The sequence below is a fragment of the Cervus elaphus genome, chromosome 5 (assembly GCF_910594005.1).
Source record: "Cervus elaphus chromosome 5, mCerEla1.1, whole genome shotgun sequence".
NCBI lineage: Eukaryota > Metazoa > Chordata > Mammalia > Artiodactyla > Cervidae > Cervus > Cervus elaphus.
The window spans coordinates 120,411,500-120,426,831 of NC_057819.1; the positions used below are offsets into that span (position 1 = coordinate 120,411,500).

Consider the following 15,332-nt stretch of genomic DNA (forward strand, 5'->3'; position numbering starts at 1 on the left):
TCCCCTCCCCCAGTCTCTCCACTTCCTGGCCTCTGTGGCCCTGTGCTACTGCCGGATTTTTCACTCATCTCTCTCTCCCCTTCTCTCCCATCTACTCCTCTCCCCTCTCCTTCCCTCTTCTTACTCCAACAGGGAAGAACTTTTCCTGGCTCTCGTCTCGGTTCCCTCCGAGAGCACACCCATCCTCTGTAGCTTCAACCATAATCACAATGGGGAAATTCTAGGTCCGCATCTCTCAAACTCTTCTTTCTGGACCCACTGGACATTTCCATCATCTCCTGCCAGCACCTCGACCACCACTTGCCCAAATCACACCCTCCATCATTCTCTCCAGATTGGCTTGGCGACCCTGTTCTCCTAGGAGACAGGCAGTCCTCAGACCACACTGCTGACGCTCATTTCTCCCGCAGAACCTGCCATCGGATGCCAGACTCTCTGGTCTATTTCATCATTCTGTTTCCTACTTCCAGCATCTTTTCAGCATCACTGGAACCCCTTGTCTTTCAAGAGCTCCCTTTTCTCCCAGTCTGTGTGCCCTTTGGGATCAGAAAAACCTAGGATTAAATCCAAGCTCTGCCACTCATCAGCTGAGTGACCTCGGCAAAACTACTTAATCTCTCTGAGCCTCAGTTTCCTGTCAGTAAAGAAAAAAATAAAGAGATAGAGATAATAACACCAAACTCAAAGGGCAACTTTATGTTGATTAAATAAAGTTAAATATATCTTAAGATTGTAAGTCAGTGCCTTGACATAGTGATGCTTCTGAAGACATAAATCAGATCATGGCTCTCTGCCACTCACAATCCATTGATGGGTATTTTGTTGCCCAGTAGAGGCCGATGTTCACCCAATGATCTGTGAATCCACGCAACCCCACCCTCCCACACCCACCCTGGCAGTCCCCCATTATTTCTTCCTTACTCTATTCCAGCCGTGCTGGAATACAGGCTCCTCCTGGACTACCGCCAAGTCTAAACCTGCCTTGGGGCCTTTGTGTACACTGTTCCCTGTGCCAAGGTCTTTGATCAAATGTCACCATCTCAGAGAGGCCTTCCATGACCACGTCCTGCCCCCCAGGACCCCCTACTCTCTTCCCTGATTGATTTTTCTCCATGACACCGACCACCTCTGAAGTGCTATGTATTTTACTTTTTAAATGTCTGACTCTGGTCACTATAAGATCCGTGGGGGCTGGGATTTATCTTCTGCAGTTTGCCAACAAAGGTCCATATAGTCAAAGCTATGGTTCTTCCAGTAGTCATGTACAGATGTGAGAGTTGGACCATAAGGAAGGTTGAGCACTGAAGAACTGATGCTTTCAAACTGTGGTGCTGGAGAGGACTCTTGAGAGCCCCTTGGACAGCAAGGAGATCTGACCAGTCAATCCTAAAGGAAACCAACCCTGAATACTCACTGAAAGGACTGATGCTGAAGCTCCAATTCTTTGGCTACCTGAAGCAAAGAGCTGACTCATTGGAAAAGACTCTGAATCATGCTGGGAAAGGTTGGGGGCAAGAGGAGAAGGGGATGACAGAGGATGAGATGGTTGGATGGCATCACTGACTCAATGGACATGAGTTTGAGCAGTCTCCAGGAGATGGTGAAGGACAGGGAAATCTGGCATACTGCAGTCCATGTGGCCGCAAAGAGTGGCACACAACTTAGCGACTAAACAACAACATATCCCCGACATCCTGGGTACTTTCCAAGTCCTTCCCTGGGTACTTCTTAACCACTGGTCCAGTGGTTAAGAATTTGCCTTCCAACATGGGGAACAGGTTTGATCCCTGCGTTGGGGAACTAAGATCCCATATGCCACGGAGCAGCTAAGCCCAAAAGCCACAATGAAGAGCCCATCAGCTGCAACAAACACCCAGCGCAGCCAAAAAAAAATAGTGCCTGGCACATGAGAGATGTTCAACGTATTTACTGACTGAAACAATCAACAAATGCTAGTTTCCTTCCTACTTCCACTCTTGCCCTGCCTGGATATCCATCGCTGCCCATTCTATAATCCAGCAGCTATGCTCCATCAACCCTCCACCCAGAATCTACTGGGCAATCCCCTCTCCTCCTCCTCAGACTTCTAAGCACTGCTGAAGAAAACACCATAATCACTTGTGGAGATAGGAGAATGTAATCATGGCCAGCTGGGCCCCGTGGCATAGGAGATATGTTTATCTACTTCCTGTTCTGTTCCTCACAGCTGGTGTTTCAGACTTTCATGCCTTGCCTCCAGGCCCCTTCCTCTCCGCACATGACTCCCCTCTGTGGCACAGGGGAACTCAGAAACTTCCTACCTACTCAGAAACTCCAGGTTTGCCAACCCCACGCCACCCTGCATATTTCTATAAAAGGACATGCTTTCACCTTCACATTCACAGATACTTCACACTCACACATCTAGAGCCCCAGTATCCTGTCTCCCAGGGGTCTTCAAGTCCTTCTGGATAACTCCTTCCTCTGCCTATAAGCATGCCAAACTCCTCTTTGCACCTTTCCTAAATGCATCCATTTGAGTCTTTTTGGTTGTGTTATTTGGCTACACCACACAGTTTGTGGGATTTAGTTCCCAGATCAGGGATTGAACCCATGCCCTTGACAGTGAGATCTTGGAGTCCTAACACTGAACTGCCAGGGAATTTCCTCAAGTGGCAATTGAATTGCATCACAGCAAAGGCCCCCAACTCAGCTGGGCAAAGACAAATCCTTGAAAGGAAAGCAGTGCAATCTAATGCTGAAGCTACTTAGGGCTCAACACTTGTGGAGGACTGCTATGTTTCTCTTAAAAGTCTAAAACTTCAGCTGCCATGCCCTGAGAGCTGACTGTGTGCCCAGGGCCCCTCAGCACACGGGGGACCACAGGCCTTACGTATTCAAGGCTCTGCAAAACCTGGGTCTAATTCTTCTCCATCGCAACTCTTCCCAGAACTCAGCCCATGCTTTCCTGTCTGTCTCTGAGGTCACCATCACCTGCCGAACTCCGTCTACCTCTGCGCGGCCTTCAGATGCCCCTTTCTCCAGGAAACCAAAGACTGAGCGCCCACTGCACTTGGCACTTAGCACGTTTCTCAGGTGACAGGTACTTAATTGCATGTGGCCTCTCTGGTTTTCAAAGATCTGGGGGCTGGATTGAATTTTAAGCACTTTGTAGGGCAGGGACCATCTAGTTTGTTTCTTGAGAAATACACACGGCAAAGTGCCTGGGGCTTATGACAGTTCAGTGAATAATCACAACGTGCACTCCTGTGTAACTGCTGCCAGGGTCTTTGCTCCCCTTATACTCAGCAGGCAAAGCTGTCTGTAGAATGTAAGGAAGTCGATAATTTAAGATATCCAATGTCGTACATGGAATGCAGTCACTCAGATAAGTTTATCTTAGTGAGAAGGGCTTTTCCACACAGAAACCTACATGATAAAAGCAAAAAAGAGCTGCTCAGGTGTAGCTCTGTTTGTTCACTCACACTTAAAAATTATTTAAATTTACGGGGAAAAAATGATACGGCGTTTGCTTCCAAATGATGGAGATGGGGGGAGCAGACAGTCATGTGTGAGTCGTCACTGAAGCTGGATACCTGAGACTTTCATACTATTCTCTTTACTTTTGTGTATGTTGACATTTTCCTAAAATGAAAAAAAAAATTTAAGAAGAGAAGCTAAAGAAAAAAAAAAGGAGCTATTTAAGGAATACCTTTCTGGGAGGGGGGTGGGGGGATGAGGGGGGTGGGGTGGGATGTGGCGGGGAGGGTCTGAAAAGAAAGACCTGTTCTTCCTGCCCAGCCTCAGCTGTAGCATGAATCTTGACAGCCTGATCCTATAATGTCCCAAGGCTGGAAGAGAGAAGAGAAGCCCAGGGGAGGAGCATGAAGGACCCTGTCAGCACCATTTCAGGCTTCCCTCAACACAGAAAAATCTCTCCGATGAAGTCGGTCACCATTTGAGTTCATCGCTTCAGACCAGAGTTTGGGGCAGATGGCCTCTCTCTGCAGGTGACTCTGGGCCGACTCACTCTCACGCGGGAAGAAATCAGATCGCTTTGATTACAGAGGCTGCAAGAACAGGCTGCCATCTGACTGGAGCTCAAGGATCCCTATGGCATCCTTCCCGTCCCTAGATGAGTGCCGATATTTCTGGAACACATTGCTTCTCCGGTGGAATGTAGGTGGGTGCGGGCTTTACTGCCCTGCTCCTCCTCACCCTTCTTTCCAAAGCACCACCTCCCCGCTGCCCATGACGCAGCCCACATTTAAAACCAGCCCCGGGGCTTCCCTGGTGGTCCAGTGGTTAAGAATCCGCCTTGCAGTGCAGGAGACTAGGGTTCGATTCCAGGTCGGGACTAAGGTTCCCGCACACCTTGGAGCAACTATGAGCCCACAGGCTCTGGAGCCCAAGAGCCACAGCTAGAGAGTTCAGGCGCCGCAAGGAAGGATCCCACATGACCCAACTGAGATCCCGCCTGCGGCAACTAAGACCAGAAGCAGCCAACTAAATGTCAAAGACAAAAAACAGCCTCAGGATCTCCCTGGTGGCCCAGTGGTTAAGAGTCCGCCTTGCAACGCCGGGAACGTGGGCTCGATCCCTGTTTGAGGAACTAAGATCCCACATGCTGCAAGACAACTAAGCCTTCAAGCCACGGCTAGAGGGCCTGCAAACTGCAACTGGAGTCTGTGCACTACAACAACAACAGAAATCCCACATTTAATGCAAGAGAGATCCCCCATGCTGCAGCTAAGGCCTGATGCAGCCAAATAAATAAATATTAAAAGACACAAACCAGCCTCCTCTCCGACTGGAAGACCTCTCCAGGAGCAAGTAAGATGTCTTGTCAGCTAGAAACTCTGCAAACCAGACCCTTCTCAGTGCCCCCCCAGCAGTGACCAGAAATGTCCTGGGCTGGCCCTCTTCAAAGGGATTGAAGCACTGAAAAACCACAGATGAAGTCCCAACCGCTCTATGCTCCCTGGAAGCCTCCCGGTATACCCAGTCTTTGAGAGCCTCCTTCCTTCTAGGAGAAAAACGACAAAGGGTGGACAGTAGGCGGAGAGACTGTGGAGAAGAAAGGGGTGAAAACCTTGGGATGTGGCGCGGTGGGCACTAAGGAGGGAGCAGCCGGAGGCTTTTGAGAAGAGAAATGTGGTACAAGACTCTGAAGGCAGGTGAAGACAGGCAGGCACCAGGGGACAAAAGGGGATGTGAGAAAGAAGCAGGAAGCACAGAGGGAGGGTAGCGTAGGAGGTGTCCCTGGTGGTCCAGTGGTTAAGACTCTGCACTTCCAGTGCAGGGGTGAGAGGGTTTGATCCCTGGTTGGGGAACTAAGATTTCATATGTCACGTGGTGCAGCCAAAAAGCAACAGCAAGAAGAAAACAAATAAAGAAAAAAACGAAGGGTAGTGAGGAAGGCAAGGCCATAACCCCAGTCAGATGGTCTGAGACAGTTTGGGGGTGGGGTGGGGAAAGGAGGGGTGGTCAGAACCAAACAGGAGGGGAATAAAAACATCAACAGAATTTAGTCCCGATAAGAAAAATGAAGTGAAGAAACGGAATGAGTTTAAGGGGACACGGAGATTTTAATCCCAACTGATGGTGAAGCTAGCTTGGTTAGTCTGCACGCAAAAAGCTGCCATTTCCTCAAGAAAATGCTTAAGGGTCTAGTATCCTTTTTTTTTACATAAAAATTATTGGTAGAAACAAGGTCATTCAGCACTCCCCCACCTTAACTCAAAACTTAAGTCTCCTCAATATGGTCCATGCACTCAAGTGAACCAATTAGGGACTCCTTCTCCCCAACGGCGGCCCATTTCCTTCCTCCAGAGGGAAGGAACTTGGGTAACCTGTGCCCTAAACTCCCATGAAAGTTGTCAGGTCCAAGTTGTAGGGCAGCAAGTCTCAAATTTTCCTCAAAATTCAGCTTACATGACAAGAGCGTTTTAAAATAGATCTCTGATCAGAAGCTCTTAAAATCCACAGTGAAATTCCAAATCTTATCAGAACTAGGGGCCGTAAGCTTTCTTTCGGGGTAATCTCTTCGAGGGGCTTCCCTGGTAGCTCAGCAGTAAACCACCCACCTGCCAGTGCAGGAGGCTTGGGTCTGATCCCTGGGTCAGGAAGATCCCCTGGAGAAGGGAATGGCAGCCCTCCCCCATAATCTTGCCTGCAGAATCCCATGGACAGAGAAGCCTGGTGGGCTACAGTCCACAGGGTCACAAAAGAGTCAGATAGGACTTAGCAACCAAACAACGACAATCTTTGCAAGTCACCAAATGTCATGTTTGATGAAGATGATCCTGTAGAAATACCAACATAATCTGAAAAACCAGCCATCATACCAAAGGTTGTCGAATTCTAAGGTCTCACTCATCCTTGCCTTGGCAGAAGTTAACTCAGGCCGAAAAACACACCCTGCATGCTACAACCAACCACGAAGGAATTCAAGCTATAACCAATCGTGAAGGAGGACAAGATGATTTAATGCTTGGGACTCCGCCCCAGTGCCTCAATTCTGGAGTGATGAGAGTGTTCTCCCAAAGGTAAGTAAGAGGATGGTAACTAAGTCACAGCCAAAACTGGCCTTTTATCCTGAGCTTCAATATTCACAACTGTATTCCAAAACACACCAAGGAACATTGCAGAGAATGCCTGTTGGAGCTGAAATCTCTGCTACTGTGTGTGATGATCGCTATTTTTTTTTTTTTTTTTGCCATGCTGCGTAGCATGTGGGATCTTAGTTTCTCAACCAAGGATTGAATCTGAGTCCCCTGCAATGGAAATGCTGAGTCTTAACTGCTGGACCACCAGGGAAGTCCCGAGACCACTATTTCCAAAAGCCCCTCCATAACATGGGACATATTGCTCTGAGGCAAACCCCAGGCAAGAGGGAGGGACGTGAATGGGGGCACAGATACATGAGGCTGTGTACCAGCCCGTGCTCACTGAAGCTAAGTGATGGGTGCAAGAGTGTTCATTAGGTCATCATCTCTTGGTCTGTGTATGTTTAGACTCTCTTGATAAAAAGCAAAACACTCAAAAAAAGAAAATACTTTTTCAAGAGACTCAAAAGCAGAAACAGGCCTCTCTCACAGCCCCTCTCAGAAACTTAATTTTTAGTCCTCCAAAACAATGGAGAACAAATAAACACTTTTCTGTGCTTTGGCAATTAGGGACAAAGGCAGTGATGGTGTATCTTAAGCCTAGAAAATTCCTTAAGAGAAAATGGATTAGAACTACTAACGAAACGTCGGTCCCTTTCCCAACCTCCCTTCTCTTGAGTGTCACACAGTTTTCTCTCAAGCCTCTGAGGGTGGTTTGCTAACACTCTTGGGGTACACGAACCCTGCCTGAAGAACAGGAGAGAAAACCAACTGCAGAAAGTCATGAAAAGCCACGTGCAGCTCAAGATCAGTAACTGGAACATGATGACGCATCCTGAGGAGGCAAAGCCCAGCCTCGCCCGCTTCTCCCTGGGGCCCGAGCCGGCATTGGGTGTCTTAGAAGTTTACTGAGACCCCCTCCTTCAAGGAGTTAGAAATCCACCAGGAGGACAAACATAGCCAGAAGTTCACAGGAAGCAGGAAGGGCCGGTACAGAGGCTTCAGCGCGCTGCCTCTGGAGCCTGATGAGGGAGGGGTTCACCCTGCAGCAGGCGTCCAGGAGGTGAGCTGTGAAGGGGCCTTAATGGATGGAAGGGGGCCTGGGCAACACTGCAGGCCGCTGGTGGGGAGAGGCCATAAGCAAAGGCCCCGTGTCTCCGAGACCTGGCGGCAACGAGTAGCTGAGGCTGGAGAGGTGGGTGACAGCCGACTGTGAAGGGGCTGACAGGTGTGATCAGGAGCTTAGACCTCACCCTGGGGCCCAGTGCTTCTCCAACTGACTGTGGGGACCAGTTGGGACCAGGGCCAACTGTTGAAAAGTCCAACCCCCCAGGAATGAAGCTTCTGCTCCCTTCTGTACTTCTCTCCTTACGGGCGAGGAACACGGGTGGGCAGACCACACTCGGAGGAGCACTGCGATGGACAACACCTAGAGCAACACCTTTCAGCAGGGGTGCAGCATGGTCTGGGCAGCCTTTTCAGAGGGTGTGTCCGCCGGCCATGTGCTGGGTGATGGGGAGCGTGAGGCAGGCAGCAGGGATGGTGGTCAGGAAGCTGCTGCATGGATCCAGGAAGTGCATGTTGAGAGCCAGGCTAAGACACTGGCAAGGGGGACCGGGAGGAGGGGTCAGGTTTGAGAGGCCCTCCATGAGACCATGTGACGGGACTGGGTGACCAAGGGGCAGAGCATCGCTCTTTTCTGGCCTGGGTGGCCCATAACTGTCAGCACAGGTAGGAACTATGAACAGAGGCACAGGGTTGGAAATTCACAGGAGAAGATGTTCTTCAGGCTTCAAAGAACTAATTTTGTTTTTAATCCTTCCCTCATAAGAAATCTCCAATATTAACCATTTAGGGGGAATCTCAGGAGTGTGGACCTCTCTGGCTGCACGGGTAGCTATTTTTATAGTTAGTAAAGAATGGTTCTAAGGACTTTCCCGGTGGTCCCGTGGCTAAGACTCCACACTCCTAGTGTAGGGGGCCTGGGTTTGATCCCTGGTCAGGGGACTAGATCCCACACACCATAACTAAGAGTTCTAATGCTGAAACCAAAAGATGCTGTGTACCACAACTAAGACCCCAAGCAGCCAAATAAAGAAATGTGTTTTTTTTTTTTAAAGATATGGTTCTAAATTAGACCTAGTCCTCTGGACCTACTATTACAGGAAAGGAGATGGAAGGGAATGGGAGTGGGGGTTGCTACAGAACCATCTGAAGTTTAATAAAGATTTGAGTGTCAGACTCCAAGGGGAGTATAAGAAGCCCTAAACCAGTCATGGCAATACCAAAGAGAGTCCTTTAATTCCACCAGGCCGAGGCAAGCTCTGTGAAATGAGTCTAACCCAGAACATGACAGCGACGTTCTCAGTTTGTGTCTGGGCTGGGAGTGCAGAAATGAAACACACTCAGTCATGTTCAGTGGTGAAATTTCAGAGACAGACAGTGGTGCTGTTGCAGTTACAAAATCACAGCTTATTGGGATCACACCTACGGGAAAATGTCAGGACTCAAATCTGTTTCCGAAAACAAACAGAACTTGTTTTCTGTACTAAGTGGAGTTTGCTGCTATGTTGTGAAAAATCTCCATTTCTGGGAACAGCAGCACATGTTTGGTTGAGGAACAAAAGCACCTGCCAAAACCATTCTGTGGATAGAAATTAAAAAAAAAAAAAAAATCACTCCCAGTTTCTTGGTCCCTGAAAAAAGTAAACAGTTAGGAAACCACAAAATGGAATAACAGGTAAGTGTTCTGCAGAACCCCAGTTTGATGACTTAGAGGTGTCTGCATCGGAAAGTTTCTTCCATTTCAATCTGACTCACCATGGCCACTCAGGCCCAAGCCCGCAACCTCCCTTGTCTGGACTGGTGCAGTAGCCTCCACAGCTCTTATCGCCACTATGTACTTTATCTCCTTATCTGATTCCCCCATAGAATGAAAGCTCCATGAGGGCAAGGATTCTGCTGTATTTTCAGGGTCTAGAAGAGTAGCTGGATACATTTATAAATCTACTTATGTTCTTCCTGTTGTTTTCCACTGTCTCCCAGAGCTTGCTCAGATTCACATCCATTGAGTCAGTAAAGCTATCTAACCATCTCATCCTCTGCCACTCCCTCCTCCTTTTGCCTTCCATCTTTCCCAGCATCAGGGTTGGAAAACCAAAGAGTTGGCTCTTAGCATCAGGTGGCCAATGTATTAAGAGCTTCAGCTTCAGTCCTTTCAATGAATATTCAGGGTTGATTTCCTTTAGAAGTGACTGGCTTGATCTCCTTGGTGTCCAAAGGACTCTCAAGAATCTTCTCCAGCACCACAATTCATAAAGCATCAGTTCTTCGGTGCTCAGGCTTTTTTATGGTCCAGCTCTCACATCCATACAAGACTACTGGAAAAACCATAGCTTTGACTACATGCAATTTTGTCAGCAAAGTGATGTCATTTGCTTTTTAATACTCTGTCTAGGTTTGTCATAGCTTTCCTTCCAAGGAGCAAGCACCTTTTAATTTCATGGCTGCACTTACCATCCACAGTGATTTTAGAGCCCAGGAAAAGAAAATCTGTCACTACTTCCACGTTTTCCCCTTCTATTTGCCATGAAGAGATGGGACCAGATGTCAATATCTTAGGGTTTTTTTTAAATGTTTTCATCCTCCTTTCACTAACATATTAATGGTTTTGAAATCTTTAGTTATAATTGCAAGATCAAAATTAAATTGAAAATTCAGGGTCTCTATAGGTTACCATCTTTAATCTTTGTATAAAAATATACAGAGAGACAGAGAATTCCCTGGTGGTCCAGTGGTTAAGACTCCATGCTTCCTCTGCAGAGGGGATGGGTTCAATCACTGATTGGGGACCTAAGATTCCACAAGCTACATAGCCAGAAAAAAAGGGGTAGGGGTGGGGGTGCTGTCAATACTAGCCAGGGCTGAATTCAGCTAAAATCAGCCAATCTATTCTCAGAAAAACAATGAGACTTAGAACATACTGAAATTTCACTGAATTAAATTGAACTGAATTTCATTACTTGGAATTCCTAGGTCTTAATCAACTTTCTCTAATTCTGCCCGCAAGTGTCTTTTAACTCCTGCCTGCTCTGCCTACCTAACCAGTTGCTGGGTTCCCCTGAATCTATTTCTGGCAGGCCTCTCATCCTTCCCACCTCTTCCCTTTTCCCTGCCCCCTTCCTCAGGTCTGCCTCTCCTCGCACACTGCTGCAGCACCTGTTGAGTCACTCACCTGCTCAGCTGTGTGAATGGCTCCCAGCTTCCTGCTCCCCCAAGTACAAATGCCTCAGAGGCTGCCACAGGCCTCAACATCCCCTCAGTCTGCCTCCCTCCACCTCCATCGCCAAGCCCCTCCCAAACCAGACCTGTCCCCACACTCCAGGCTGGTGCCTCCTTTGTTCCCCGCCAGGCTTCCACGCGACTGAAATCTGATGCATCCAGCAAGGCTCCGCTGCATACATGGAGCCTTTCCTGGCCCAGCTGGGATGGTCTCCTAGCACCTCTCTGCGGTGGTTACAAGGCTGCTTCCCTCTTGAAGTTCTGTGTACTTGTCATGTCTCCCTCCAGACTGTGGGCTCCTTGAGGGTAGGGGCTGTCTTTTTACTCTTTGGGCCCCACACAGTATCTTTCACAAATAGAGTTTAGAGTTCTCTAAACTTGCGTTAAACTTAAAAGGAGACAAAGGACTTCCCTGGTGGTCCAGTGGTTGAGAATCCGCCTGCCAACGCAGGGGACACAGGTTCCATCCCCAGAAACAAAGATCCCACATGCCGCAGAGCAACTAAGCCCATGCACCACCGTAAAAGATCCTGCGTGCCACAACTAACACCCAATGCAGCTAAACAAATATTTCTCAAGTATCTTTAAAAAATAAACAAACAAATAAATAAAAGGAGGCAGGTTCTTTCAGCTCTAAATTACAGGAGAGAACAGATTGTTTCTTATGTTTGGCTAAGTAAAAAACAAGGCAGGACACAGTTTTGCTGGCTACAGGCAAGGCTACTTGCAAAAATTAAGACTTGGAGATCGATCTAAAACAATACACGCAGGGAAAAAGCAAAGCAGAAGAATGAAGTGGCTCGGGGGCAAAAAAGTCGTACCTGGGAATACTGAAACTAAGGGAACAGCCCTCATATTTAACAGCAAAAATGTTTATCTCAGTCCTTTTGTGACTTGCTGATTTTCATCTCTGGACAAAATCAGACATTCTGAAATATAAAGAACTCTGCTTAAACATGAGAGCACAGACAATATTCGGGGAGCCTGTAATGCATTGCCAAAACCGGGCTCTCCTATCTTGTTGTGGGCTCTCGCTCCTGAGGGACCTGGTCCTTTCCATCACTTAAAGTCCTTGCTGATCCAAGCTGGCCCGGACAGGTGAGGCAGGGCAGTCTTGGTTACCTAGCTGCCAGCATCTGTGGATGGCAACTAGGTTTGCTGCTGAATGGACAAGATGATGTGTGACCTTCTGATATATGCTAATATTTTTCCAACTAAAAACACTGTTTTGGAACATTTTATTAATGAAGGAAAAACATTTGCTGTGTTCAAGAGAATAATGAGTCATGGCTTAGTGATGAAAGAGAACATACCAGTCAGACCCGAATTTACGGCCAAAGGACAATTACGATAGGATGGAATAAAAGAGATGACTCTGAGAGCCCCCAATCCTGGGATTTGCCTGGCATTTATCCAGGAAGATTACTTTGGGAACTGAATATGATTTCCCAGCTGTATGGAGTCCACGCTGCCTACCATCACCAGGAAGACAAGATGATAAAATGGAAGCTTGGTAGAGTAAATGAGAAACAGCCTCTGTCTTCCACTTCCCTCAATGTAAAGAGCTAATAATGTGACTAGCTTGGATGAATGTCAAATCCTACCGCCCTCAGTTATTTCAGCCTCTATAAAAACAAATGAGTAATTTGAGGTTAAAGAAGATCGCTTCTTATAATTATGATTACAAGATTCTAATCATTAGAACTTAAAAAAAAAAAATTAATGTAGTATGTCTTCGTAAAGACCAACCAGCCAGGACTATTCATAGAAAAGCCTAGAGCCATTTATACATGCAATCTAGACAACTGTAAAAAAAAATAATAATAATAAAAAAGACAAAGGTTGTCTCAACTGATGCCCTGAGTGGATAATCACAATTCAGGTTGTAAACATACCCTTTGTGTACACTTCCTCTCTTCTCTTTGACGCTTATCCTTTTTTAGTTTATTAAAATCATGTATAACTGTTTCTCTCTTTTTCTGGAATGTTTCCTCGGAAGCAGCCGAGCAAATGTCCATGTCACCCCAGGACCAAATCCCAATTACCTTCTTTTAAAGTCCATTTGATAGAGCCTGTCCTCTTGCTGACGGCATGCAGACTTCCATCTAACGTTGACACAAACAGCAAGGTTTCAGGAAGTGTCACAGTGCTGGGACTCCCCAAAACCTGCAGTGAGAGGTGGAAGAATGGATGTGGTCAATGTGATTCTTCATCTTGGGTGTGCATAACCACAGACCAGCACCCCCCTTACCCGAAAAGTTATCCTTCTAAGATCCACCACGTCACAGATGAAGAAACCAAGGTTGACGAGCTGAAGTTCCCATCAAGGGCATGTGTCTGGACAACAGCTGGTTTTGGACTAGAACCAGATTGCCTTATTCTATCTGAGCAACAGTCCTTCCCACACAAGGGCTAATGACCTAACATGTCAGGGACAGGGGACTCTGAAATGGTCCAAGGCCAGCCTCCACTGAAACAGCTGGGGAAAGTATATATGCTCAGCTTTGAGTTCCTTCTCTTGGCTATATTTTACTTTCTGAAACCTGGTTATCTTGCAAGATTCCATGCTAAAGTAGAATGCCAACACACCGACACACAACTTAGGAAATTTTAAAAGGCAAGGAATCCGGCTCAGTGGTAAAGAATTCGCCTGCAACACGGGAGACTTGGGTTTGATCCCTGGGTCGGGAAGATTCCCCTGGAGAAGCGAATGGCAGCCCACTCTGGTATTCTTGCCTGGCAAATCCCATGGACAGAGAAGCCTGGTGGGCTACAGTTCATGGGGTTGCAAGAGTCAGACACAACTTAGCGACTCAACAACAAACCACAACAAGGAATTCGGGGGAAATATTTAAAGCAAAATAGGAAAAACAGCTCTCATTATAGAAAGAGTTTATATAATAGTAAACACCAAGATTTTGAGGGAGACATATCATAAAAGAAAATGTATGACTCAGAGAGTTCAACTTGGTGCTCTGTGACAACCTAGAGGGATGAGATGCGGTGGGAGGTGGGAGGGAGATTCAAGAGCGAGGGGACACATGTATACTTATGACTGATTCATGCTGATGTACGGCGGAAACCAACACAATATTGTAAAGCAATTACCCTCCAATTAAAAATAATTCTTAAAAATTTGCCGTAATAACCCAAATTATTCTTCACTTATAATAAAAATACAATTTAAATTAAAATGTACCTTTAATCTTTAATGAATTTTTAAAAATATTCTACAGAAAATAACCAAAGGTCGTGAAATTCACTTTCTCATCCACTATCGATTGGCAATGAAAATTATGTTAATGCAATCTTTCTAGAAAGCATAAAAGCATTCATGCTTTTGACTCTGCAGTTCCTCTTCTACATCCTAAAGAAGTTAAGTCCAGCTATGGGAAAAGCTCTTTGCACAATGATACTCATCAAAACCCATTTATAAACACACACAAAAAAACAGGAAAGACCTGAACACTTCTAAATGGCTGAAACAAATTAGGACACAAACAGTCATCGGAATATTATGTAATCATTAAAATGGCCCTTGGAAGAATCTACAATATAGAGAAAAACTTGTATGTGTTGTCACATGAGAACTATAGAATCCAAAATTTAATGTACGCTGTGGTTATGATTAACTGGACAGCTTTTTTTTTTTTTGCTTGCCTGTCCTCTAGGTTTGCTAGGAACTGTACACTCATCCACATGGTTTCCATGGGAGCGAATGTGTGTGTGCACGCACACGCACAAGCAGGCAATAGCTGGTACGGTTTCCAGGATAACTCCCTTCTGAAGTCTGGGCCCACTCAGCAACGCCGCCTGTAATGAGATTTTCTCTTCTTTGTCACTGTACTGTCACACCAATCAGCTGGTTCCTGCAGGTCTTGAATTAAAAATGGGTCAATGCAACTTGCTTACACTGGGACAGCTTAAATTTTGGCACAAATGCTTTTTTAAAAATACGGCAGTATGGCTGACTTTTAGCATGAAACATAAAGACTGTGCTTGGGAGCCTGAACCCCAAAATACCTGGTCACTCTTGGTAAAAGCCAGGATGACACTAATTAATCTACTGAAACAGATGGCTCTCTCCAGGGCAGCCTGAGCTGGTGGGACAAACCTCCAGTGCCTGCATTCCTTTTCCAATGTGGAGACCCCCTGGCAAAGGGGCCAAGCAGCTGCCAGAACGCCTCTACCTCTTGCCTGTGTCTGGCCTGCAGGGGAGAAGCCCTGCCCTCCACTTTGCCCAGGGCGAGGGCCCCTTACCTGGGATGAGTGAAATAACTGCAAGCCTTACGGTTCCTGCTGAATCTACTCTCCAGGTTAAGCCTTAAGGCTGAGAAGAAGAATCTGCTTTTAACTCCACTTCTGCAAGCAGGAGATCGGTCTCGGTACAACCTGGCTAGGAAAACAGAAGCCCCAACGTGGTGGCTGCCCTGGGCAGAATCCGAAGTCTTGTACACCAACTGT

At 46.8% G+C, this 15,332-nt stretch overlaps 1 protein-coding gene across 2 annotated transcripts in view; it reads right to left on the reverse strand.

The window, feature by feature from the left end:
- The window catches only part of ERN1 (endoplasmic reticulum to nucleus signaling 1), an 81,453-nt gene that overhangs the window by 39,976 nt on the left and 26,145 nt on the right, over positions 1 to 15,332 (reverse strand). For both annotated transcript variants that reach the window (XM_043905030.1, XM_043905031.1), the window contains exon 2: positions 12,914 to 13,034. In XM_043905030.1, coding sequence (XP_043760965.1) covers positions 12,914 to 13,034 — 121 coding nt within the window. The remainder of the gene's footprint in view (positions 1 to 12,913; positions 13,035 to 15,332) is intronic.